A 27,185-nucleotide genomic window follows, 5' to 3' on the forward strand; every position below is an offset into this window, starting at 1 on the left:
TACAGAGAGGAAAGTTTCCTCTTCAAGTGTTTATGTACAACTTGCTTTGCCAATTCATTACCAGTCAAGAGAGACTCGCACCCACTCGGACTGGATTTTCAACCCTTTTGAGTAGATCATGTTTGCATTAACACTTTGCCTAGCTTTAGAACAGCCCCCGCCCCAACTGAAACACTCAAAATGTTGCACCTTACCTTTGTAGGGCGTTTCACACCCCCTGACCATTTTGGTTGCCCCTTTCTGCATCTTTTCCAGCTCTACCTTATCTCACCTCAGGCAGAACCATGATGATGGTGGTGGTGACTCTGCCTTGATTTCAGCCAAGAAAATCAAGAAAGTCACAGAAAATCATATTTTCAGGAATCTGTGGACTGATTATCAGCCCAGCCTTAATTTCATTGGTGGGATTTGAAAATCCTTTCTGTTTCTGTGCATTTGGGTTTTTTAAAATACAGAAATTGCTGGAGAGGGGAATGTTTCCTTACCTTTTAATATTAGGCGCTTGGCTAAGAATTAAACGTATGCTTTTAATTTACACCTTGCTTGAGCACTGTTGTCCCCTTTGAATTTAGTGGCAGATAAAAATTTGTTGTTCACATTGGTCTTTATTTCCCCCCCCCAAAAAAAATCTCACAATAGATTAGAACAGAGATTTCCAACCTTTTTGAGTCCACAGCTCCCTTGACCAACTACATTCTTTCTGCGGCACACACTGTGAGTCTCATAAGTCTCAGTTATGTCACCCTTGCCTGCAGAGCCCGCAGCCCCTCACCCCTTTTCCCTTGTGGAGTGTTCCCTCAGCCTCCTCTCTTCTCCCCTCTAATTGGGAGTCCTCCAGGCAGCAGCTACCGCTCCCCCTGATCTGAGCTCCACCCCCCCCCAAAGAGAGGTGCCTCCTCACACTGCCCCACAGGGGCCTGGGAAGAGGATTCCCCCAACCTTAGTGGCCTGATGGAGACTGGGCAAAGGTGAGGCCAGCACTTTACCTTGGGGTCTCCTAATAATTCCCAGGGCCCTTAACTAACTACAATCCCTGGGGTGCTTAGAGGGAAGCCATGGCTTTTAAAAGTGGCCTGGTGCTGCTTTAAATGCATAGGGCGGATGGGGAGCTGTGCTGCAAAGTTTGTCATGCCTGCGAAAACAGGGGAGGTGCTTGACTTCCCCTTAATGTAGCCATGAAGGGTCAGAAAGGTGCCCTTGGCTTGGCAACCTCCAATTCTTGTATTGTCAAAGGAAGGAATCACAACTGCAATTGCACAGTAGGGGGTGTGGAGGGGATCTGTGTCCAGCAGATCATCACCAGGAAACAACTGCGTAGGACATCAAGGCCCTGCCAGCGAATGGAGCCTAAAGAAAAGGGGGCCAGCAATAGGAATCGCTTCTTTGCACAACCATGAGCTGCCTTACGGAATTCACCGCCACAGGTGCAAGGGAAGATGGCCACTGGCTTAGAAGCATTTAAATAAGGTTTAGAGGCATTCATAAAAGAGGAGAGGTTTTTTCCAAGGGCTGTTAGTCATGACAGCTGACAATGAATGCTCCAGAAGACACCTATCACTTAACGCCAGGTGCTGGGTGCTGTCTTCCTGTCCTGGTGGCGAGTTTCCTGGAGGCATCTGGGTAGCTCTTGGTAGGAAGAAGGGTGCTGTGAACCTTTGGTCTGATCCAGCTGGACTGGGAACAGAATGTTTAAATGTTTCTTTATTGGTTTCATGTAGGAGAAAGGGTCCGAACTCCCTTTTGTTTCTTTGGCAGGCAAGACAGTGGGAAGGGTCTTCCATTTGACTCTGTAAGGTGTGTGTGTGTGTGTGTGTGTGTGTGTGTGTGTGTGTGTGGCTTTTCCAGTTTCTGCTGCCATCACCCAAAGTTTGCTTAATGCCTTTCACCAAAGATGTCATAGGTGGCAAAAGGCAGCGAGTAAATGTTCTTTAATATGATGTAACCTAATCCTGATGGATCCAAAACTGTCCTTTTTCTGAACTCCCTGTTCATGTTCTCCCATTTCACCGAAGTTGTTGAATGCTCGTGCTAAATTATAAGACAAGGTCTACCCACAAATGATCCTCCCGCTCTTTGCTGCTTTGGCCCATCTCTAATTATAGACTGTAATAATAATCACCAACATCCTTCTGAGCAGATGAATTTGTGAACATCAGAAAGATGCTTTTGCCAACCAAAAGAGAGAGAGAGAGAGAGAGAGAGAGTGCTGTGTGCGCATCTTGATGGTGGTAGTGGTGATGGGGGGAGGCTAATTGGAACCACATGTGCAAACTTAACATTAGAAATACTCCATTATAGGCACCACAATCAGTGTTGATATGTATTCTGCTGCTTGCACTGAAATGCCAGAAGTCATTTAGGCTAGCTAATCCTTCCTGAGCTCTTCCCATGGAGTTTTTAAAACTTTGTTTTAGAGCCACCAGACACAAAGAGACATGTCCTGCGCAGACTCTCCGCAGAGCTGGCTTTGAAATGCTCTAACAGGAGAATTGGGGAACATTAAGGAGGCTGGCGGGAGGCTTGCCGGAGTGAACCCTCATCCCAAAGCTGTGTCTCCTGATGGTTCACTTGGGCCTAATCGAACAGCCACTCTTTGCAGGTCACAGGCTCTGCTATTTGTCTCTGACCTAAGAGATCTGGCGTGTTCTTCACATCAAAACCGGGTCTTGCTGAGCTGAGATCAAACAGGCAAAGGTAAAGGATTTGGCCAGTGATTTATCATGCCACGGAGAGCGATCAGGCCAAAAGGGGCCACTGAGGATGAAGCTGACATTCCAGCCGTTTCTCATATGTGCTTAGAAGAGGGACTTCCAAGTTAAACAGAAGGAGGCCCTCCCCCCCCTCTTTTTGCTTCTTCAGGAATAAATATTGAGAGATTGTGTTTAACTACAAATGTCTTCCCAAGGACAGCATTTTCCAAAGCTGATGATTAACAGGAAGGTCTTCACCTAAAAATAACAGAGATACACAATCTCAGTGCTACTGCAAAAGCGGCACATTCTACCAAGTGTAGAGGAGCAGTTCCTGCAGAAAGAGTCAGCACCTACCTTTTATGTTTTATTAAGAAGACAAAAAGACACCATCCTTTCTGAACCAGACCCCAAGCTCTACTGATCTAGTCAAGCATTCTGTTTTAATGGCATTTTATTTGCTTGTTTGTTGGATTTCTTGCCTGCACTGTACTGTGAGGTCTAAGGCAGGTCACAACAATAAAATATACCATTTGTAAAACAAACAAAACAGTGTTATAGTGGATTCTATAATTTAGTTACATATTGTGCAAAGAAGGACTCACTTTTGTTTGTTCTGAATCTGTTGCTGAGGAATGTCACCAAGTGTCCCAGAGTTCCTGTATTATAGAAGAGGGAGAAAGGGTTCTCTCTCCACGCCTCCCATTCATAATTTTATAAATCTCTATCAAGCCTTTCCTTATGTATCATCTTCTCTAAACTAAAAAGCTCTCAATTCTGCCATGTATTGTCAACTTTGGCTTCTGAGATGAGGCACTGAGAGTCGGGGCCTTCTTATGTGTGGCACCTCTCTTGCGGATCTCCCCTGCTCTTGTCCTGCAGAGCTCAAGTGGTAGTGGGGGGAAGAGGAGGAAAGCAGCACCATGGAGAGCTCATAGGGAGCTGCTTGCTCTAAGGAGGGCTGGAAGTGACCTGAGGTCTTTTGAAACTCTCCCTCCTAGGTTCTGCCCCCCCCTTTGGAGAACAAGAGCCTCTGGAAGGGCCAGTCCACTGACGTGGAGAAACCCTCTGTCCTAGTGTAGTCCCTATCCCATTGGACTGGTGAGATAGCATGGGAGGTACCAAAGGCAGGTGCCTGTGAGGGTTCTGGCTCTGGTCCTATAGACCCTGGTGCTGTGGGTTGTGCTTTGGTGGGCTCCTCTTCCAACCTCTGGTCCAGCTGTCCTCTGATCACCAGCATCTTGGAGCCTGCTCTGGTTCCTTAACTTCCAACTTGGTCACTGCAGGACTTCCCTTAGCAGCAGAGCCCACCCTTGGCATGGATTAGGTCCCGAGGTCAAATCCCTAGTATCTCCAAAGGAATTGGCAGCAGGTGGCAGGAAATACCTGTCTGCCCAAGTCCCTGCCAAGCTGCTGTTTCAGACTGAGAATATAATACCGGCCTAGGCGGACCAATGGTCCTGACATGGTAGTTGTTTCCATGAGCAAAAATGTGCAGCTGTGTGCTTGTCTCCTTTGAATGCATCTGCTTTGAATGCAGAAGGTTTCAGGATCCACCTCCATCCTCTAAAACAACAGAGAGAGGGGTTCTTGGAGCTGCTCAGTGAGCTAGTATTGGGCCAGAGAGATCAGGGGTCTCACCTGGGTCAGCGCAGCTAAGTGATGGGGAAGGGGGGGGCGAACGATGACTAGGATACTCAGATTCCTCCTTAGCCATGAGGGTGAGATCTTCACTTCACCTCACACCCCCCCACCTGCCTCACAGGTTTGTTGTGAGGATGAAGAAGGGTAGAATACAAGGTAGCTTCATCTGTCTATGTAGAAGTATCTACACTCCTGTGTGTGTGTGTGTGTGTGTGTGTGTAGGAGGCAGCAGGTACAGAAAACACCCAAAGCTGCCTTTATAGTTGCTCATCCCTATTACCCAGCTGGCCCAGTATTGCAGCTGCTTCCCAGGGTTCTTGACAAAGAGGCTATTCTCATCTCCAACTTCCTGGGAGTTGAACCACAGAACCACAGAACCATGGGGTTGTGAAAGGCCTTGTAAGTCACCTAGTCAAACCCCCTGTCCTCAAGACCTTTCTCTTGATCAGGGGTCAGCAAACTTTTTTAGCAGGGGGCCGGTCAACTGTCCCTCAGACCTTGTGGGGGGCCGGACTATATTTTTGGGGAGGGGGAAATGAACGAATTCCTATGTCCCACAAATAACCCAGAGATGCATTTTAAATAAAAGGACACATTCTACTCATGTAAAAACATGCTTATTCCCAGACCATCCGCGGGCCGGATTTAGAAGGCAATTGGGCCGCATCCGGCCCCCGGGCCTTAGTTTGGGAACCCCTGCTCTTGATGTTTATTCAAGATCTCCCCTCCTGTCTCTTAAGCCCCTTCACTTTAGGCGTGCCCTCTGGGGCCTCCTTTGCACCCTTCTGTGGGACCGACAGCCTTCAGCCCCCCCCCTCAAGTTTCTCTTCTTCTGGCTGACCTGAGACCTTCCATTGTGCCAAATCTGTGCCCTGCCAATAAGCTCTGGGTCTCTATTCCCTGTACCTCATATCTAGAAACCTGCAGGAGCCAGGCACTTTGGGGACAGAGTGTGGGTGTGGGTGGCAGAGACAGATAGGGTCCGGGTGACCGTCTTCCACCTTCGCCAGAATCTGTGATGGCCTCTGCAGAAGGATAAAGTTCCGCTGGTGATGAGTCCCTAAAGCCAAATTCCTTCAAAGTGAAATGTTCATTGGGAAGGATTCTTCAGCCAGCTGCTGGTGGGTAGCTGATCCCAGGAATGCGTCGTCATTCCCTGGCGGGAAGGTTTGGGCTTGTGTCTGATCAGGACAGCCATGTGCTTCAGAGCAAATGAGTCCTGAGAAATCAAGACGCATCATGCACCACACCTTGTGTTGGGGAGGATTTTCCTTTGCCAGGCTCAGCGCTGGAGCTTTTTGAAAAGTTTCCAAACAGAGAGGAAATGAAGGATATGAAATTTCCGGAGGCACAGGTGCCAGGTATCTCCAGTGTTATGAAATGTTTACCAAGGGAAGCGGGGGCTGCTGGATTTTTTGCATGCCTCCAAAATTATCCCCCAAAAAGTGTCATTATGCACTCAGCTCCTGCAGCCACGAGATGGTCGCTTGGGGCCAAACAGCTGAGATTCCTCCCTTAAGCTTCTTTGGCATTCAATGCCTCCCCCCCCCCAAAAAAAACCCCTCTTGGAGGAACGAGCCTCATATGAAAAAGGGATCACTTTGATGGAATTGAAACTATAACCAGCTACTAAATCAAGGCAGCTAGGAAATTCCAATTCATCCAAAAGCATGCTTCTCTCCTATGGGAAGCTGTTATTATGTGGATGTTAAAATCCTCTTCCTGTATGGGGGAGAGGGGAAAAAACATTATGGAATTGCAGAACTACAAGAACATGGTTTATTAAATCCATGGGAAAATGATTCCACCTTGGAGGACCCGAGGGCTCAAGCTTAATTTCTGTCCACTGGCTGAGGTTCTCGCTGGTGCTCCAGGGAGGTCGCCGCAGATGCCTGATGACATCACCACGAATCAATATTGGAGGAGGAATGAAAATTATTCACTCGCACGTCGTTCCAGGACATATTTCGAGAGAGGAAATGAAAGGTTACACTGCATGCCATCCATGTTGATTCGTTGGCCAGTGGCGATTGTGATTTGGTTGCAGAGTTTAAAAGGAGATGGTAGAAAAAAAAGAGACTCGGAAGGAATTTGTATTCAAACCCCCACACCACTTCGGTTCTATACAGAATAGAGCAGGGAAATGTCAAATATGAAACTGGGATGGGTGGGTAGGTTTTATAACAATAATTTCTTAGCTGCAAACAAAAGGAAGTCCAGTGTGGGGTTTATGTTTTCTATCTGAAGTGAATCCCCTGGGCACTGGGGAATTTCTCTTTCCATAAATGTGAATGAACTTCATTTTACTTGTCGCTAAGAAATTTGTTGAGATACATTCATTCTCAGTTTTGTATTCAACACTGACCAGGATGTGTCCACAGGGCTGTTATTCCATTTAGTTTCATAACATGAGGCAAGGGGTGATTTAGGGGTTGTCATGGGTGCCAGGTGGCGCTGTGGGTTAAACCACTGAGCCTAGGGCTTGCTGATCAGAAGGTCAGCAATTCGAATCCCTGTGACGGGGTGAGCTCCCGTTGCTCGGTCCCAGCTCCTGCCAACCTAGCAGTTCGAAAGCACGTCAAAATGCAAGTAGATAAATAGGAACCCCTACAGCGGGAAGGTAAACGGCGTTTCCATGTGCTGCTCTGGTTCGCCAGAAGTGGCTTAGTCATGCTGGCCACATGACCTGGAAGCTATACGCCGGCTCCCTCGGCCTATAATGCGAGATGAGCGCGCAACCCCAGAGTCGGTCACGACTGGACCTAATGGTCAGGGGTCCCTTTACCTTTTTTATGGGTGGCAGAGTATCTTATACTCTGCTTACCTGTCTCCCATTTCCTTATTATTTTGGAACAGTGGAGGCTGGTCGGTTGCTTTAGATCAGGCATCCCCAAACTGCGGCCCTCCAGATATTTTGGCCTACAACTCCCATGATGATCCCTAGCTAACAGGACCAGTGGTCAGGGAAGATGGGAATTGTAGTCCTAAACATCTGGAAGGCCGAAGTTTGGGTATGCCTGCTTTAGATCACCCTGTGGTTTCTCTTTCATAAGGCAGGCTGTTCCAACGACACTCCAAGGTTTGGGCAGGCAGGAAATCTGGAGAGAAGTGGCTGACTCTTCCTCCCAGCAGCAACTGGAGACAGTCTGCTGGCAGTTTCCCAATTCCCAGGCTATGATCCTGAAGGTTGTAGGTGCCTCTGTGACAACCCACTATGTGAGGGGTTATAAATAGTGTTGTTGCCACACAATTTAAAGGCAACACACACACAGAGTCATTTTGGACTCACAGCTGTCCATGGAGGCACAGGTCAATTCTGTGTCCAGGGCAGCTGTTTATCAGCTCCATCTGGTATGCCGGCTGAGTCCCTACCTGCCCGCAGACTGTCTCGCCAGAGTGGTGCATGCTCTAGTTATCTCTCACTTGGACTACTGCAATGCGCTCTACGTGGGGCTACCTTTGAAGGTGACCCGGAAACTACAACTAATCCAGAATGTGGCAGCTAGACTGGTGACTGGGAGTGGCCACCAGGACGATGTAACACTGGTCCTGAAAGACCTGCTTTGGCTCCCAGTATGTTTCCGAGCACAATTCAAAGTGTTGGTGTTGACCTTTAAAGCCCTAAACGTCCTCGGTTCAGTATACCTGAAGGAGAGTCTCCACCCCCATCATTCTGCCCGGACACTGAGGTCCAGCGCCGAGGGTCTTCTGGCGGTTCCCTCGCTACGAGAAGCCAAGTTACAAGGAACCAGGCAGAGGGCCTTCTCGGTAGTGGCACCCACCCTGTGGAATGCCCTCCCACCAGAGGTCAAAGAGAATAACAATTACCAGACCTTTAGAAGGCATCTCAAGGCAGCCCTGTTTAGGGAAACTTTTAATGTTTGATTTCTGTATTTTAATGTTTTGTTGGAAGCCGCCCAGAGTGGCTGGGGGAACCCGGCCAGATGGGCGGGGTATAAATAAATTATTATTATTATTATTATTATTATTAGCCATCAGTGGGGCTTTGCCCCCTTGCAGGGTAGATGGATCTGTGTGATATCCTAGGGTTCTGTGCCTGCTCCTAAGTAGAGGTTGCCTCTGTCAGCCTGAGGCTGTGAGGCCCCTTTTCTTTGGATTTGGGGTGTGAGGAGCCAGCACCATTGACTGAAGGCCTGGCTGATGATGTCCTAGAATTGGCATGGCAGGGGGAAACAAAGACCAGAAGATGGAGTAGGCAGAGCAGAGCTGTGGTCCACAAGTGCACAGGACAGGTTGGAATGAGAGCACCCCTTCTTCCCATGTGCAGTTTGCACATCTGGCAAACCATGCAGGAGGCCTCTGATTCCTTGCAGGAGATTGACAGTCCTTTTGAGGGGAAACTGGACCGGCAGGAGGATAGCATCCTTTACCCACTATGGATATGCACTGACTCGTTTTCTTTCCCCTGCCTGTGACTCCTGGACAAGGGCTTTTGAAGTGCTACTAATCCTGTTGAAAGGAGCCTAGAAAGGGGAGGAGTAGCAAGAAGGCCTCTTTCCTCCAAGCACCTTCTAGAAAAATAGTCTACATTGCCTCAAGGCCTCTTTGCCCTGCAGAGGGAGGGAGGGAGGGAGGGAAGGAAGGAAGGAAGGAAGGAAGGAAGGAAGGAAGGAAGGAAGGAAGGAAGGAAGGAAGGATAGATAGAACGATAAGTTCTTCCCTCTCTGGGCAAAGTGATCCAGAGCACCTACTCCACAGAGGACAAGGTAGGATCCACAAGGAGATCCCTATGGAATTGGATCAAGGGTGGTTTCCTTAGCCCTGCGTCCTGTTTCCAGATGCCGGTAGGAAACCCAGAGGGAGGACATGAGGAAGGCTGCCTTCCAGGGCAAGGGTTCTGGGGGGCACATTTCATGGCTCCAGTCTAAGAACTGGGCCAATCACATGCCTTTTCTAGATATTTATCCCTATATTTTTCTGAAAGCTGAAGTGGCTTACAACATTTCAGCATTTTAATGTCCTAACTATGAAACACCAGTAAAAATAGCATTCACAGGGTGAGGTGGTGGTGGTGGTGGTGGTCTCTCCCACTCCTGCTTCCCTCTCCCAAGAACTGGGTGAGATCCCGGAATCCAGATGCCAGGGGAGAGCAGGGACATAGGGAGTTCAGCTCTGGGCTGCAGTTAGTTTCTGAGCTGTGAGGCGATAGCAGCAAATGTTTATGTGCTTTCCGTGTTACTTGCAAAATATATCAAGTGTTTCTCTCCATCCTACTGCCCCCCCTTCCAATTTGGCTCAGTTCCATGGACCGTGCCCCCATGAGCTAAATTACTTAACTGCTTACAGTGCCACATAGCAAACACATGACACCCCTTTTAGCAAGCCACGGAATGTAACTCTGGGGTTCAAACCAAAACAAATGACCTCAGCAACTCTTGGGAGAGATACACACACACACACACACACACACACACACACACACACACTTAAAGCAGAATTAAGTTGTAAAACCCAATGGCTGATTTATGGCCACAGTCAGCCTTAATTAACATTGATTCCAGGGGAATAGTAAACGTTGAATAGGGTTCACAATTGAAGTTGAACAATGCCCTCTCTGGGTGTTGTTCAATTTGTAGCATGATTTACATGGAGGCGAGCCCTTCCATTCCTGGGGTTATCCCTTTTTCATCTGGTCCTTGGGATGAGTTATATATAGTCCACTGATAGCAACATTTGCTGTCAAATAGTCCCCTTGATTTAAAGTTACCCACTACAATGGTCACTATAAATAAGAAGGAAATAAAAGAGGGAAACGAAAACCCAATTTGAGGCTTTGCAGGGATTCCTTGTTTGGGCAATGTGTCATCGCTTGTCCAGGCCCGTGGCGTTTTTACGAACTGGCCGTAATGAAAGTCAGATCAAATGTACAGGCTCTAAACATTTAATCAACAACCACTGGAACCGGACAAGTTCTTTAAAAGCCCCAGCAAGCTCAAATTTATTGTCTAAGAACCTAGGTCTTGTTGGGGAGGGAAGCCGGCGGAGGAATGGTACTACCTGACACCAAACGCCTAAAACTTTCAAAACGTGAGTTATTTAAACATAAGGTTGTGCTTGTAAAGCCGCCAGCTGCTGGATTTCAAGATTTGAAACCCTTCCAAGAGTTTGGACGAGGTACTTTATATGGGCAGGAGAGTAAATACTCCATTTTTACTGCCAATTTAGAGGCGCTCGGTTTACAGTAATGAGCTTGCCTCGACCGTCCTTTGTTTATAGAAAGTGGAACAGGAAGAAATGAACGTTAACCATTAACAGTAGCAATCCCTCAAGCCTCTCCTTCTCTCTCTGCTCCATGCCAGGCTGACGCCTTGCTCTTATTGGAAGGCTGGCTGAACACCTTGTCAACCGCAACTGGTCATGTAGAGAATAAAACTATTGGAGTGGATGCAAGGGCGCTCAAAAAGTGGCCTTCCAACAGCATTCTCCAAACGCCGTCTGTGGAACTCATGGTCACAGGATGTTGGATTGGCTACTTGCACCAGCATCTTGTCAGGATCAGCCCTTCCATTAGGCATCTTGGCCTTCTTTGCCTCGGGCAGCAAAATCTCTTGGGCAATCTTTACTGAGGTCTGGACAGTGGTGGTGGTGGTGAAGGCTCACATCTCTTCGTTGCTCAGATCTGGAAGGGGTTAACGTAGGGCTGCCATACGTCCATAATTTCCCAGGTACATATGGGATTCGCCCGTTGTGTGTGTCCAGATTTTCACTTGAAATAGGGCAACCCTAGTTAAGGAATATCACCTGACCCACTCTGGCCTATTGGTGAGATTACTTGGGTGGTGTGGTTATTTCATGGCTCCATAGGTCCTTCCCTCGGCCGGAGCTGGCAGCAGGGGGCAGCACAATGGCTGGACATAGAATCATAGAATCATAGAGTTGGAAGAGACCACAAGGGCCATCCAGTCCAACCCCCTGCCAAGCAGGAAACACCATCAAATCATTCCTGACATATGGCTGTCAAGCCTCTGCTTAAAGACCTCCAAAGAAGGAGACTCCACCACACTCCTTGGCAGCAAATTCCACTGTCGAACAGCTCTTACATACCTTGGGGTTAATACTTCTGAGTGCACAATTGCAACTCAAAGCCCTCTCCTAGCACCTGCAATTTATATGGGTTAGGGTTGAGCTAGCAGGTCTTCTTTGTGATGGATCTTGTATACTGTAAAGGACTTTGGGTGCCTGGATTCCTGTGAGGAAGGTATTCTGTTCCCTACTCAAAAGTCGTCAAGGAGTTTTGAGTGGTGGTGGTGGTGGTGTAGCAAATGGAGAAGCAGAGAGGGGAAGCAGAGAGGCTCAATGGACTTAAAGGCAGCTAGAGATGGGTTTTGAGAAGGGGTGCACCAGAAAATGTCCAGATAGATAGATAGATAGATAGATAGATAGATAGATAGATAGATACGGTAGATAGATAGATAGATGTTGTTGTTTAGTCGTTTAGTCGTGTCCGACTCTTCGTGACCCCATGGACCATAGCACGCCAGGCACTCCTGTCTTGCACTGCCTCCCGTAGTTTGGTCAAACTCATGTTCGTAGCTTCGAGAACACTGTCCAACCATCTTGTCCTCTGTCGTCCCCTTCTCCTAGTGCCCTCAATCTTTCCCAACATCAGGGTCTTTTCCAAGGATTCTTCTCTTCTCATGAGGTGGCCAAAGTATTGGAGCCTCAGCTTCACGATCTGTCCTTCCAGGGAGCACTCAGGGCTGATTTCCTTAAGAATTGATAGGTTTGATCTTCTAGCAGTCCATGGGACTCTCAAGAGTCTCCTCCAGCACCATAATTCAAAATAGATAGATAGATAGATAGATAGATAGATAGATAGATAGATAGATAGATGGATAGATGATAGAACGATAGATGTCTTCATGCTTGCAGGGGGGAGGGGAGTATATGCCATTTGGATTTTCTGCCTTTGCACCGAAATATTTTGAGCCAGTCCTGCATCTTGGATCAAGGCTACCGTTAATTCCACACAATGTGTTTTCATCTCAATCAGTGGCTTGTTTCCTTGAAGAAGAGTAAAGTTGGAGATGATTTCACATTATCCGGGTGATTCCCATGACAAAAAGGTTTATGTTTTGAGATGGGGTATTTGGATGGCTGAGCTCTGGGCGGATTTGCCTTCATTCTGGATAGTTGTGCGATTTTAACAATTTGGGGTTTTGCAGTTTCTCTTTGTGCTCCGAGAATCCCAATTTCAATTTCAGGCAATCCACTTAAGGCTTTAAATCCTATCTCTCTTGCAAAAGGACTGTTGATTTGGAGTGACAGATGGATCCAGGCTTTCATGTTAATTTGCAGGAGCTGGTGAGGTGAGCTGGCCAACCTTGCTGCAGCAGATACACACACACACACACACACACACACACACACACACACACACACTTCATTACAAACAAGAGCCGTTGCCCAAAATAAGATGTGCCAAGACACCTTAACACCACAGATGAGGGCAGTACCACCATCTTAGTAGCTGCAAGTTTTGTTTTTGTTTTTTTAAAAAACCTCTGTGGCCTGGAAGCTCATTTCTGAATACCAGACTTTGTACTTGGCCATGGAAAAGAAGCAGGAAAGTAGCTGAGTGCATGTACCTCAGGAGCACCTTGCAGATTGAGTGCCACCACCAAGAATGCCCTACCCTAGAGATCATCCTTAAACATCCTTTGCTAACCTGATGCCCTCTAGACGTTCTGCACTACAACACTGGTCAACCCAAAACTTCCAGAAGGAACCAGCTTAGCACAGGCTGGGGGCAAGGATGTTAGTGAGCCTCCCACACTCTTTGATGAAAGCAAATGAGGAAGCGCATATAGCTTTAAAATAGTTACCTTTGTCTTTGTTTAATTCCATTTTTCTCATTCAGATTTTTATCAACAATGAATGGCAAAACTCCGAGAGTGGGAAAATATTCCCTGTGTCCAACCCTGCAACGGGAGAGCAGATCTGTGAGGTGCAAGAGGCTGAGAAGGTAATGTATCCTCAGAATTTGTATCCTACTCGTTATGACATCTGGCCTGCCCTATTCCTCTGCTTAGGCAGAGAAACAGATTCCTTCTTCTCACCCTCCATGTGACAACAGTTCAGCTGGCAAGTGGGCACTTTGCCCACCCAAGGGCCCTCTCTGCCCAGCTGAGCCCACTGCCAGTCATTGGAGATGGGCAAGGGATTAAGAAGTTTCCTGTGTGATGAAGAAGCGGAAACATTTATCTGGTAACTTCTCAAAGCCCCCCCCCCCCGGCACAATCAGGGTCGCCCTCTCCTGATTACCTGGGAAATGGCAGGTTGTGTGCAAATGGAGAAGGGCTCTTAAAAGGTCGTGACCGACTCTGGGGTTGCGCGCTCATCTCGCGTTATTGGCCGAGGGAGCCGGCGTATAGCTTCCAGGTCATGTGGCCAGCATGACAAAGCCGCTTCTGGCAAACCAGGGCAGCACATGGAAAAGCCGTTTACCTTCCCGCTGTAGCGGTTCCTATTTATTTACTTGCATTTTGACGTGCTTTCGAACTGCTAGGTTGGCAGGAGCTGGGACCAAGCAACGGGAGCTCACCCCGTCACAGGGATTCGAACCGGCGACCTTCTGATCAGGAAGTCCTAGGCTCAGTGGTTTAACCACAGCGCCACCTGGGTCCCTCTTAGGCTACCTCTAAACCTCAGTGCCCCAACCTCTCTGGCCTCTGGAGTGGAACCACAGCCACAGTCCCCTGAGAGGTTCTTCTGTACCTGAGGAAGAGGGCACTCTGAGGCTTGCCCTCGCTGCCCAAAGTCTGCCACAAGAGGCATCCACCTGCCCTCTTCAGCCAGGCAGCCTTGCGGCCCTCCCTGGGCAGCAGCTCAGTTTACCTGCTTCCAGTTCATGGTTGTCTAAGTCAGCCTCATCTTAACCCTGGTCCATTCCAAGTGCTTCAGACTACAGCTCTCTGCTTTAACGCCAGATGATGTCTTCTGTTCATCTGTGCATATTTTAATCCGCTGAAAGCCGCCTTGAGTCTTTTTGAGAGAGAGAAAGTGTGTAAGGAATTTAATAGACTGCAATGAAATGGGTGGGGACAAATCCTAAATCTCTCTCTCGTGTATTTTCCGAAGACACCTATCAGTCAGTCCATCAATCCACTGACATCTTTTCTTCCCAACAAGGATTGTTTCTGGTGCCGTGTTTGTACTTTGTACTCACTAAGGTTCCTCACCCCCACCCCACAACCTTTGACAGCCTGACACAGACAAAGCCGTGAGGGCTGCTCGCCTCGCCTTCTCTCTGGGCTCCGTGTGGAGGAGGCTCGATGCCTCGGAAAGGGGGCGCCTCTTGGACAAGCTGGCTGACCTGGTGGAAAGAGACAGAACTCTACTGGCTGTAAGTTTTGCAATGGGACTTGGTGGCAGTGCGGTGCTGGTTTTCCTGCCCACTGAGGATACTGTTAAAAATGCTTTGGGCATCAGAATATGACAGCAAATAATTTTGGTTGATGTGCTTTTTTAAACTTTCTATTAGGGCTGCCACCCAATTTTTAAAAAGTATGATTTTTGTTGATTTGGTAGTTCAGCCATGGTCAACCATGGTCAATCTCCAGATGTTGCTGGACTCCAACTCCCATCAGCCCCAGCACCATATGGTCAGACTGGCTGAAGCTGATGGGAGTTGGAGTCCAAAATATCTGAAGTTTCAACAACAGCAACAAATTTGTACCCTACCCATCTGTCTGGGTTGCCCCAGCCAGTCTGGGTAGCTTCTGCATATATAAAAACATTGTTGTTTAGTTGTTTAGTTGTGTCTGACTCTTTGTGATGCTGGGAAAGATTGAGGGCACAAGGAGAAGGGGACGACAGAGGACGAGGTGGTTGGACAGTGTTCTCGAAGCTACCAACATGAGTCTGACCAAACTGCGGGAGGCAGTGGAAGACAGGAGTGCCTTCCATGCTATGGTCCATGGGGTCACAAAGAGTCGGACACGACTAAATGACTAAATAAAAACATAGTAAAACCTTAAACCTTAAAAAGCTTCCCTATACAGGGCTGCCTTCCTAATATATATATAATTGCTCATCTCCTTGACATCTGATGGGAGGGCATTCCACAGGGTGGGTGCCACTACCGAGAAGGCCCTCTGGCTTAACTCTTCTCTTCCCAGAAAGCCCTAATGAGAAAGCCCTTGCTCCACATTTGGGCAATTGAGGTCCATGTTTGTTTATGGCAAGGGTCAGTTCTTGAAGCCTCCCATGTCAAAACAGCCCCCATGACACAGCTCCTAGATGGCTTTTGCCACTAGGCAGGAGCCCTGAGAAGAAGTCCTCTCAGCAAAGCACCCCCTTGCTGAATGCAGGCTGCTGAATTCTGCTCCAGGAGAGGCTTCTATACAGTCTCCAAGGGCAGCGCTGCAAAAACAGGTGGGCAAGACCCTCTTGCGACTATATAGCTTCTCCCACTGTAGCTCTTTGTGGAGAAAGTTGTGTCAGAGTCTTGTGCCAGGAGCAACTGAGACGGTGACTGTGTCTGTTTGGGCTGTGGATCCCTCAAACCTTCAGGCGCTGGGGTCCAAACACATTCTCTGCGCATGCAAACCCCTGCTCTCCAACTTCCTTCACTGAGGCTTTTGTGAGAGATGCCTTTGGTGGATTGGGTCTCAGTGGGTTGCTCACAGCCTGAAGGCTGGAGGTTGCCAGTCCCCTGCTAGAATAATAATTTCTGAGCCTGTGCAAAGCAACTATTACCCCCCCCCCCGCTCCTGCAAGCCAAAGAGAGAACGCTGAGCTGCACAGTTCAGGCACAACGCGAAGGAGCACATGTGCTCGGCCCCGACATGGTGGCACTCTTAATGTTATTTTCCACATGTCAAGTGCTTTGAACTAAGCCGGCAAACATCTTAATTCCAGCTTTGTCAACACTTAAATCATCTTACCACCAGTGTATGCTGTAAAATCGCCACGGGGAGAAGAGGAGGGGCCCAGCAAATCAAGTCAGCTCCCTGCCTGTCGCTGGATTTGCAGTTCCCGAGCCAAATTCTTTATTGAGCGGAGCCCACCGCCTACCACGCCATTGACTTCAATTGCAGGATGGGAGGCAGGGGGGAAAATATGGCTATTGCCCTTCCGTATATCAATGGGATTTATGGCTCACATCCATTTGTGTGTTATACCTGCTTTCACGGATGCCTTTCCCCCAGCTTGGAACTATCGTGGGGAGATAATGGTGCCTCTTAAAAGTGATTTAAGCGATCTGGGTGGAAATTTTATGGGGTTCCTTAAGAGGATCTTTAAGGTCTTCTTTTTAAAATGGGAATATCCCCTTAAAGAAGGGCCCGTGGCTTGTTTCGTTGGGGCTCGGCGCCTTCCTAGAGAAGAGCGGGCTTATTTGATGGCAGTAAATTAACGGGCTGTATGCTGTAGATATCGCATCGCTCAGCAGGGGTCTTGGCAGCCACGGCAAGATTGCTTGGAGACTTGTTCCAAGGAACAGTGCAGTGGCGAAGCAAAGCAAGGAACACAGAGGAGTGTGGCTTTTTTTCAGAGCAGGAGTGATGGTATCACCTGCCAAAGTGCCAGGGTAATTGGCGAATTGGCGGACCCTTCCATGCTCTAGTAGATGAATGAGGTGATAAGGAGGCTTTCAAGTTTGTTTGTGACAGATTAGAGGGAAGTCAGAGGATGAAGAAAATAATCAAGCAGAGGCTGGATATATCTTTCTTTTCCTTTAACACGGTTCCCACTTCACACAAGCAGTTTAAATGACACATGTCTTCTCTGCACAGTTTTGCGTTTTTAACTAAAAGCTAAAGTTTGCATTTCATCTGAATATATTTGGTTAAAGCTTGATGTGTTTTCCAAACTGAATCTGTGCATCACTAAGTTGAATGGAGCTTCTCCCAGGAAATGATGTCTGGGAGTCATGCTGATCCTGAAAAGCCAAGCAGGATGCTACTTCCTGCTGCTCTTTGGTGCATGTAAACGAATAGATCAAGGCTGCTGCCTGAGTTTTTGGTCTCTAGTTGGGGGTTATCACGATGTACTCCTTCAAAACTTACTATGATACCACTGTTTCAGAAGGACAAGTTGACCCTTCGGTTTCAATATGTTTCTTATTAGGAGAGGGTTCTGGCAAGCTCTTTCCCAGCTGCTGTCATTAATGTAGCAAAGCCCAAGGCTTTCAGCTTTTAGCTTGCCCCTGTCCATAGGAACTTCAGGTTTATCTGGCTGACCTGAGCCCAGTGGCAAAAGGGAGGCAGACAACTCAAGGGTATTGGGTATTGTCAACTTGAATGGTGGGGAAAGGTGGATCTATGGAGCACACATGGTCTTCTGGGAAGTTTTCCTGTAGCATGCCGCCTGCAGATGAACAGGAGCTATGCAAGAGCATTGCACATCTCCCAATCATGTCAGTGCGACTTGTACAGGAGAACTTCCTCCTAAGAAGCCCTCATTCTGTGCTGTTGGGAACAGGCCTCTTTCTGGGATACGTGCTGTCCTGTGCCCCCAATTATAGAACTGAACTTTGGCAGCTGCCATCCAGCAACGCCCATTTCTTCCAGGCTTCTTTGCTCACTCCAGTTTGATCGCCAGGATCCCCTCCAGTGGCTCAGAAGTTGCTGAAGCAGCAGCTGAGATGCCAGGAGCGATTGGGGAGCGTACCTCTCATATGATGGGCTGTTCACCCACACCCCTAAAAATCTCACCACTCCAGCCCCTTTGATGAGCTTCTGCTGATACAGAGACAGGAGCAGCTGTCCAAAGGGGCCCTGTGACTTCCCTTGGCATATGGACTAGGCACATGAGAAGTACAGTCAGGAATGCACTCTGTGAAAAGACCGATGTTAAAGAGGCAGTCCCTGGTGGATGCCCAGCCAACTTCCTCAGGCCTTTAAGGGTCAAAATCCAGCCCTTTGGCTCACAGGCCAGAGGTGAAAACTCACCAGTTGCAAATTATAATAGCCTTTTTCTACTGCCCTGTCTCTGAATAGGATATGGTTGTGATCACTGGCTCTACATGCCTTTTCTTTTGTCTTCTTTGTCCTCCAGACCATGGAGTCACTGAACAGTGGGAAGCCCTTCCTGCAGGCTTTCTATGTTGACCTTCAGGGCGTCATCAAGACTTTGCGCTATTATGCTGGCTGGGCAGACAAAATCCATGGAGCGACCATTCCTGTGGGTAAGTCAAGTCCTTTGAAGCAACAGCTCCTGCCTACAAGGACAAGTCTCTCCTGGGGTTTTATTTGTGTCACGAGTAGACCGAGAGCATCTCTGTAGCTCGCTCTTAGCCAGGATGGCAGCTATAGAGAGATGTTTCATATTCACAGGCCGCGTGTGTGACATCAGCCACTGAGAGAGGGATGTTGCCGCCTCCCACTCCAGGCTCTCCTCATGGGCCTCCAGGGGGCATCTGGGCTGGTGTGGAAGGAAGCAGGATGCTGGGTGAAATGGACCGTGGACCAGATGTTTGGGGAAAGAGTGTGACTCAGAATGTATTATTTATTTATTGCATTTACATCCCACATTTTCTTCTCTAAGGAGATCAAAGTGGTGTGCACAGTTCTTCCTCTCCTCATTTAATCCCCACAACAACCCTGTAAGGTTGGTCAGGCTGAGATGCAGTGACTGGCCCAAGGTCACCCCCTCCCTTCTTCCAAAGGGAGGGGGTTGAACCCTGCCCTCCCAGTCCAATTCTGACACTTAACCATTCCCAGAGACGTTTTAAGGTAGAGCGACTGGTTCAGCTGCACTGGGTGCTGGCGCTGCAAAGGGCGCTGCAACAATGATGCGCAACAGAGTGCGAGACGCAGGCGGGTGCCAAATTTTAGTGTTGCCCCAGGTGCCACTGCACCACACACTGAAATCTGAAAGCCCAAAGTCCGCCACTGCACCACACACACAGTTGTGGGGGTGCAAGAGCAGAGAAAAGCTGCCGGTCCTGCTTGTGAGAAGGCACCCTGCTTTCCCACCACTTTTCATTCCATGGCCTTTGGCTCCCACACCTCTTTTTAGCAGCTCTGCTCAGCTGCATTGCAGAGGCTTTGCCATTCAGCCAGAGAACCTGAACATCAATGTCCGCTTGCTAGGGAGACTGTGTCCAAAAATGTGCAAAAGAACCCCTGCCACGTGAATGTGGGTCCCTGAATGTCTGGTGCTCTCAGGCCCCTCCATTTTGTTCCAGTGGGGTCAGTAGGGGTGAAAGCAACTGCAAAGGGCACCTTGCTTGCCATCTCTTGGGGAATGCAGATGCCCTGAACCCCCAGTAACAACAGACATCTGAACCAGTCTGTGTTGGGAGCTTTTAAGTGTAGAGTCTCTATGCCCTCCCTTCTTCCATTGCTGGCTCAAGCTTCGCCACAGAGGCTTGGGAACTAGCTTATGCTCCTGCCCTTCCAGCAGGAGAGCATTTGGACTCTATTCCAGAGTTTCTGTGCTATTGACAGAATTTGGCCTCTTCAGCACCCACTGCAGCCGCTTTCCTTCCACGCACTGCACCAGGGCAAGTTTGTTTCATGGCGGTGATTTTTTTTCCGACAAGGAGGGAGGATGACTTTACAGCTCTCTTGGGTTTCTGTTGTCTCACCAAAGGCAGAGATGGCCTTTCCTCCCCTTGGCGGCAGCGCTGAGTAATAGTCTAATATTGCACACAAAGGTGAAGACAACAAAGGCCAGCGTGAAACATGACACAGGGCTTTTCTTCGTTCCTCTAGCAGCTAATTTAGTTGATTTAAAAGGGGCTTGGTGGGTGGGAAAGCTTGTCCTGGGAGGGGGAGAGACTTTAGGAGGCAGACGGCTTAGCCTGGAATAGGAGCACAAAGTCACTGCAGGCAGAGTTAAACCCGGCACCCACCCAGGAGGAACTCTGTGCAGAAGAAGTCAATGTCCAGATGGTTGCACTGGGTGTAATTGGACATCCCCAAACTGACTTTGGTGGCATGTCTTCAGGGGATTATTAACACCCCTCCTTGCATTTGCACAAAGAGCCCATAGCCTTGGAATGCATGAAATAAGAGTAAATTCTCACTGAGCATGTGCAGAGTGTCTGAGTAATTGGGCTTCCAAGTCATCCACTGTGATGGGCCAGCTGGATGCAGAGGAATGGTGGGAGGCACCAGCTGGGGAACCCCCAACGGAAAAAGGCTCAGAGCCCGGGGAGTGGTGGTGGTACGACCATGAGTGGTCAGAGGGAGAAGACCGGGGGGGAGGGAAGTTGTCAGAAGCTGAAGAGGTAACAGGGTTTAGTGAGCAGAGAGAGGCTGTGGCAGAGGGCAGCCCAGAATCAGAGGCAGGAGGCTGGAGAGGAATGGGGCCAAGAGGCAGGCTGTTGAGGAAACCAGGGGGTCTCCCCCTCCTGCTGCAACCAACTCCTCTTTCCCCCTCGTCCCCCAGAACCTGAGAAGGTATGAAGAGGGCAGAGTAAAGACAGGCAAGATGATAAAGCCTCAGCTTGCTTGAGAAGGAACCTGGGGAAGAGGAGATTTACGGTAGAGAGTGGTGGGGAGGCTGAGATCTTCAGTCCTCGCAACTGCCTCATAGGGGCAGGTTCTACCAGGAAGAGTTGCTGTGTTCACTAGGCCTGGCCTCCTGGGCTGTCTTGTTTCTTTGAATAAAGAGTTAAGTTCACAGAAGCCATGTGAGTTATTGCTGACCTGCTCCTGGCACCATCTGCTGTCATCCAAGGGTGTAGCTTCAGCTAGGTTTCAATGAGAGCACAGCTTCTCCCGTTGGGACTCACTGGTCTCCCCAAGGTATTGCCTACCTGACAAATGTATGTGTGCCGTTTTCGGAAGCCCTTCCTGCCACATGGATTGGGGCTCCCCCACTGTGTGTTGTTGGCTGCCTGCTAGCTGGCAGAGGTTGGGAAGCAGGCCACATGATGGCCCTATCTTTGTGACAAGTGACTGTGCAGAGGGATGATGCTCATCCTTTTCCGACACCAACACCAACAGAATCTCCATGCTGGGACAAGGTTCATCTGCTCCATTTCTCTTTCAGTCAGACTGTCTGCTGTTAAAGGTGCAGGAGCAGGACCCATGGAAAAAGGTGGCAACCCTCATTCACTGCTCCCTATCAGCTACGAGGGAGCAATAGGGGGCATTTGTCTAAACAGACAGATCCTGGGATTTACTGCTCCCCAAAAGCTCAGTCACCCAATCTCCATGGGTTGGCTAGTCAGTGGGTTACTTTGCTTGGGGGTCAGAAATTCAGAGAATCATAAAATTGTAGAGTTGGAAGGGACCACGAGGGTCCAATTCCTTACAATGCAGGAATCTTTTGCCTCTCAACCCTGAGATTAAGTGTCTCATGCTTCAACAGAAGCCTTGCAATTTTTGAAAGTGAAATCCTAGACTTGAGAAGAAAGGGGTGTTCTGATCCATGGGACCTTATATTAGGTCTTATTCTCCCATTGTTTGCACATGTCAAGCATTAATGTGTTCTGGAGCTGATACCCTGGCTTGAATGCTTTGCTTCTGGGGGGAGGACAGTGAGAGAGCACATGCTGTATATTCCTGCGTATAAGACTACTTTTTAACCCAGGAAAATCTTCTCAAAAGTCGGGGGTCATCTTATACGCCACGTCATATTTCTTATATGGCGAGTATATCCCGAACTCTATATTTTAACTGGAAAAGTTGGGGGTCGTCTTATACGCCCAGTCGTCTTATACGCCAGAATATACGGTATTTGCTTCCCCCCCCCCCACATCTCCAGATAGGCTGTCAGAAACCTTAGAGAGCTGCTCTGTGAAGAGGGAGCTTGATGAGCCTATGGTCTTCCTCACTAAGAGGTACCTAGCTTTTTGTGCTCTGATGCTGTTCTGCTGAAAGGGGCTTTAAAGGAGTAAGGTGGGCCCGCCCTGCATAGGGACCCTCTGTTGCAATGCTGATCCCTTTCGTTAGGACCATTCTGTGGCTTACTTAGCATCACTGTTAATCCCTCCCGGCTGCAACCATATTTCACAGAGCACATGTGAAAGCCCACTCTAAAAATGCCAAGGAGAATCCAAATGAGAACCACAAATGTTATTGATGCTTTTCTACACCATGTTAAAGTCGGATCATTTTCACTGCTGGGGCTTTCTGAGGTTTATATGGAAACAGTAAAACTTTCAACGTTGCCTGCTCAGTTTCCGAGCACAGGAGGCCCCCAGCTCCGGAAAGATCAATGTTTAGGCAAAGTGGGCCATTTTTGTCAAACTTCGTTATTCTGGTATCACAAACGCTGGTTTTATAGCAGGCGTTGGGCGGGCGGGAAACTTTGGGATGTGACTCTCCACATTCCGACTTTAATCTCCATCCTCTGTGTAAAACATTTGCCAAAAGGAGGGTCTAATAAACAGGTCTGTAAAATTCCGCTGTGATTGCAAATGCTGAATACAGGAAGGTGTTGAAAAAGGGCAAGCTCTTTCAGAGCCCAGTTGCAGTTTGGAGTTTTGGAAGCCTGCGTGCAAAAGAAAACTCTTAGGTGAGGAGGGAAGACCTGGCTGTTTGTGTCTGATCAAATTAATTAGTGCTGCAGGGCAACAAAAGCCACAGGCAAATAGCCCTGCCCAATAGGGACTGATTTTTTGGCTCAGTTGCCAGGGTGCAGCCTAATCGCCTTCTCAATCCGGCCCACGGACGGTCCAGGAATCAGCGTGTTTTTACATGAGTAGAATGTGTCCTTTTATTTAAAATGCATCTCTGGGTTATTTGTGGGGCCTGCCTGGTATTTCTACATGAGTAGAATGTGTGCTTTTATTTAAAATGCATATCTGGGTTATTTGTGGTGCATAGGAATTCATTCGTATTTTTTCCCCAAAATATAGTCCGGCACACCACATGGTCTGAGGGACGGTGGGCCGGCCCACGGCTGAAAAAGTTTGCTGACCTATAATGTCAGGGTGGGGGGTGATAGAAAAACTTGCCATCCCCACTATTAACCAGGCTGCCTAAATGGCAGCAACTGGGATTGTGTTGTGATTAATCTTTTGTTAAAAGCATCATACCATAGGTGGCATCTATCACTGTAACATCACAATACAAAAATGAACATTGTACAGGAGACTTAAAGTGCTATAGCACTAACTCTTTCTGTCATGGGGGTTGGGGGCAAAGCCAGAAAAATGTTCTAGCACTAATCATTTTTAAAAAACTGATGAGATTATAAAATGACACCCACCCAGGGGCAAAACTAGGTTTTATTTCACCCTGGTCAAAGACCCAGTTTGGTATCCCCCCCCCCCCCCGCTATGTGCATTTGCACACAAACACATACAGGCTGGGAGCCTCAATGGCACCCTTCTGGAGTCTTCACCGGGGCAAAAACCCTGGCTAACCCCCCCCCCAATAGGTATGGCACTGCACCCACCACAAGGTTTATAGTGAGTGTGTGCTGCACTACCAACTCCACCCACACCAGCAGCATCGCACCCACTCATGTGGATGGCAAACAGCCATGTGGGCATATAGGGGGGCGGGAAACCCATAATCCTCTCTTGCGTGTGGAGACCCTCTATCCCAGGCCTAGAAATAAATTCAGACATGACTCATATTTTTGGTTTTGGTTTTGGCAGAATTTCGGCCACAACTTTATTGATTACAAATCAAGTGAGTGGTTGCATAGGCTCCGGTTCAACTAGCTACCTAGGGTAGCACTGACTCAGGGCGCACCATGAGTCAGCAGCCAGGTACACACCTGGGACAGGGTTATCCGACTGGCGCGCGCCAGCCGGGCCCTGATTCCCCCACATGTGCCCAGAACACTGGATTAGGCAACCCCGCTTGGGGGAATACCAACCATCGGTCCAATGGATTCCCTTAAGAGGAATAGCTGAACAGGGTGGTAAGGGATCATACCCCCCCCCCATCAGCATGAACCAGAGCCTATCCGCCAACCTTACAAGTTGTGACGAATTGCTAAGTGGCAGGCGAAACCCAAATGGCAACAGCCAATCAGCCAAGTGGGGAAAATTCCTGCTGTGCCCCTGCAACAATGGCAGACGACACACAACGGCATAGCAAGATCAAGCGAAAGCCCTAAACTTAGGGGGCGGTGTGTGTGTGTGTTCCGATGCAATTCAGCTGGAGAAGGAGGATCTCTACAGTGAGTGCAGCACTTAAATACTGGTCCATCTGACTCTTTGATTGGCAAGTCCTCAGCCCAATTGCACCCCATCAGATGGTGTTGTGGCTGCTCCAATTGCCCCGCCCCAACACCTAGACCTGGTCCGCTGGGACCCACCGCAACGCGTGCCCTCTCTTGCAGGGAGGACCTGATTTGCTGGCAGTGTGGAAGGTCAGCTGCAATGTTGATAATACAGTGGAAGAGTCATGATTAACTAATGCTGGGAACCACTCACCTGCAAGCAGCACCCTTGGGTCTCCCTCGGTGTGTCGGGAGATAGGCCTTGGCTCAGTGGCAGCAGAACCGCCATGCTTCATGTGGAAGGCCACAGGTTGGTGACCTCTCAATGTTCTTGGACTCCAACTCCCATCAGCCCTAGACAGCGCTGCCATGCTGCAGGCTGCAGAAGATATGGAGAACATGCCAGGATGGAGAAGGAAGAAGGAGACAGCCATGGGCTAGCCTAAGACCAGACAGGGTCTAATGCAAGTCATTTCATTGGGGATCCCACAACAGAGATGTATTTTTTGAGCTGGATTCAGCCTGTTGTTTTTTAAAGTCACATTTCGAAAGGAGCTCCTGAGATCCCCCGCCCCCATTTTTCAGAATGTTTTCTTTTTCGCACAACTGGCCCTTCTATTGACTTCTTTAAAAATCCAAGTTTCCTTTCTTTTCGGGGTGGGGGGTGGGGTTCAGTTTTCAACATTGCAAAATAAGAAGGTGGCTGGTTGACACATCGACCATCTTTCCTGTTGTCTCAGGAACAGGAAAGGAAGTGAAAATAATCCCCAAATCATTCTTTCTTGTAATTTGGGAGGCCTTTGTGCTGTTCCAGGAAGAGACTTCGCTTGCCCAGTTCCCAGATGAGATTATCTGAGCAGAATAGGTTCTGTGTGCCCACTGCTCAAAACCTGATAATGATGTGTGATCTGAGCAGATGTGTTAGAAGGGATCTCCCTGGTTTCTGCAGAGTTAGGGCTTCCAAGTTGCACAAACGGGGGTTACTGCACACGCCAAAAGCCAGCCCCCCTCTGTCTAGCTAGAATGTTTTCTTTCTGTCTCATCGTCTGTGCCTTTTACTAATTAGCCAATCTTTTCCTCTCTCTCCTTCTCCTCTTTCCTGTCCCTACTGCTTCTTATCGGGCTCCTCCTTGCTCCCACTTCACCGATAACGGGCCTATCTTTATTAGTCTCCTTCCAGGGCCTTGGAAACATCACAAGGAGCAAAAGCAAATCCCCAGCTGGTCAGTCTGGAGCTCTGCGCTGATCTGTCTTTCTCCCACTCACCCCACCCCCCTTTTGTGGAGCAAACGGAACAGGGTGAAGAAATTCAACAAGCTAGAGAAGGGGCTTGTTTCTAATCAAAGTCAAGTTGAAAACTATGTTTAGAAACCAGGATGCTTTCTGGATTCATCCCTTTATCATGACCAGATGTTTGCACAGATGCCTCCCCAAAATGCAACCAGCCCCAGCTGATGTGTCCCTTGCCAGCCTTAGCTGTGGGCTCCTGGTGTGTTGGGCGAGTGATGCATCCAAAGCCTGTGGGGAACTCCAGGAACCCCTAAAACAGAGGTCAGCAAACTTTTTCAGCAGGGGGCCGGTCCACTGTCCTTCAGACCTTGTCGGGGGCCGGACTATATTTTTTGGGGGGGAAATGAATGAATTCCTATGTCCCACAAATAACCCAGAGATGCATTTTAAATAAAAGGACACATTCTACTCATGTAAAAACACCAGGCAGACCCCACAAACAACCCAGAGATGCATTTTAAATAAAAAGGATACATTCTACTCATGTAAAAACATGCTGATTCCCGGACCATCCACGGGCCGGATTTAGAAGGCGATTGGCCCCCAGGCCTTAGTTTGGGGATCCCTGCCCTAAAAGCTGCTGTGTGAGGTACTAGTGTGGAACTACAGGGCAGCAAGGAAAGAAAGAATCGAAGGCTCCTGTGTGCCCAAAGATCGAGCAGGAGGCTGCCCACTATAGCTCTCCGTGAAATTCATTGTTTGCATCTTGCCTTCCCTCCAACTAGTCTTTGTAGTCTTTGCTGGTGGAGGTGATGTTGCATTGGGTCTGATTGGATCACTCATTTTTTCCCAATGGGGACAAGAGACTTGCTCACTGAGAAGGAGGTTGCCTGTTGCATCTCTGTATGTGTCCCTCCCCCCCCCCCCGCTTCTGGTTACAACAGCAGCGGAGCTTCTCCACACCGCCTGTTTGTGTTTGTGGGTGGGTGGGTGCATGCTCATGCCCTTGCTGGGGGTGGGCTGAGGGGCAGAAGACAAATGGAGTCCACTGCGCCTGCCCAGCCCCCTTGGCACTGATCCAGAAGGTCCTTCTGATGGACTTAGCCCTGGTGATCCTAAACCCTGCTGCTCTTTTGGGATTCCCTGGAAAATCCCTGACCCAGTTTTGCTTTTCAGGGAGACTGGAAGGAAGGGGGTTTCTCAAAAGGTTGTTAAGGGTGCATATATATGTATTGTACATTATTGTTTGTCACATTTCAGCACACATACAGGTTAAGAGTAAGGAAGAGGATGCCCGTTGGCTCAAGGACTCAGACCTGCACACCAAATCCCCCCTTTTCGTCCTTGTCTTCATTCAGTCCCTCGAATCTGCCTATCCAGAGTGCAAATGCTGCTGAATCTGGCAGCTATCCTGATATGTGCATGCAGATTCAGTGTGAGATTAAACAGCTTATTAAACTTTCATAAGTTTTATATATTATACGATGAAAGGAAGCTGTTATGCCTAATTTGCTAACACAA

At 48.6% G+C, this 27,185-nt stretch overlaps 1 protein-coding gene across 1 annotated transcript in view; it reads left to right on the forward strand.

The window, feature by feature from the left end:
* ALDH1A2 (aldehyde dehydrogenase 1 family member A2) overlaps window positions 1–27,185 on the forward strand; it is a 73,669-nt gene that overhangs the window by 14,927 nt on the left and 31,557 nt on the right. Inside the window, exons 2-4 of the mRNA XM_035131796.2 lie at window positions 13,216–13,320; window positions 14,560–14,700; window positions 18,357–18,486. Of these exons, the coding sequence (XP_034987687.2) occupies window positions 13,216–13,320; window positions 14,560–14,700; window positions 18,357–18,486 (376 nt within the window). The remainder of the gene's footprint in view (window positions 1–13,215; window positions 13,321–14,559; window positions 14,701–18,356; window positions 18,487–27,185) is intronic.

This window comes from Zootoca vivipara, chromosome 14 (assembly GCF_963506605.1).
Source record: "Zootoca vivipara chromosome 14, rZooViv1.1, whole genome shotgun sequence".
NCBI classification, from domain to species: Eukaryota; Metazoa; Chordata; class Lepidosauria; order Squamata; family Lacertidae; genus Zootoca; species Zootoca vivipara.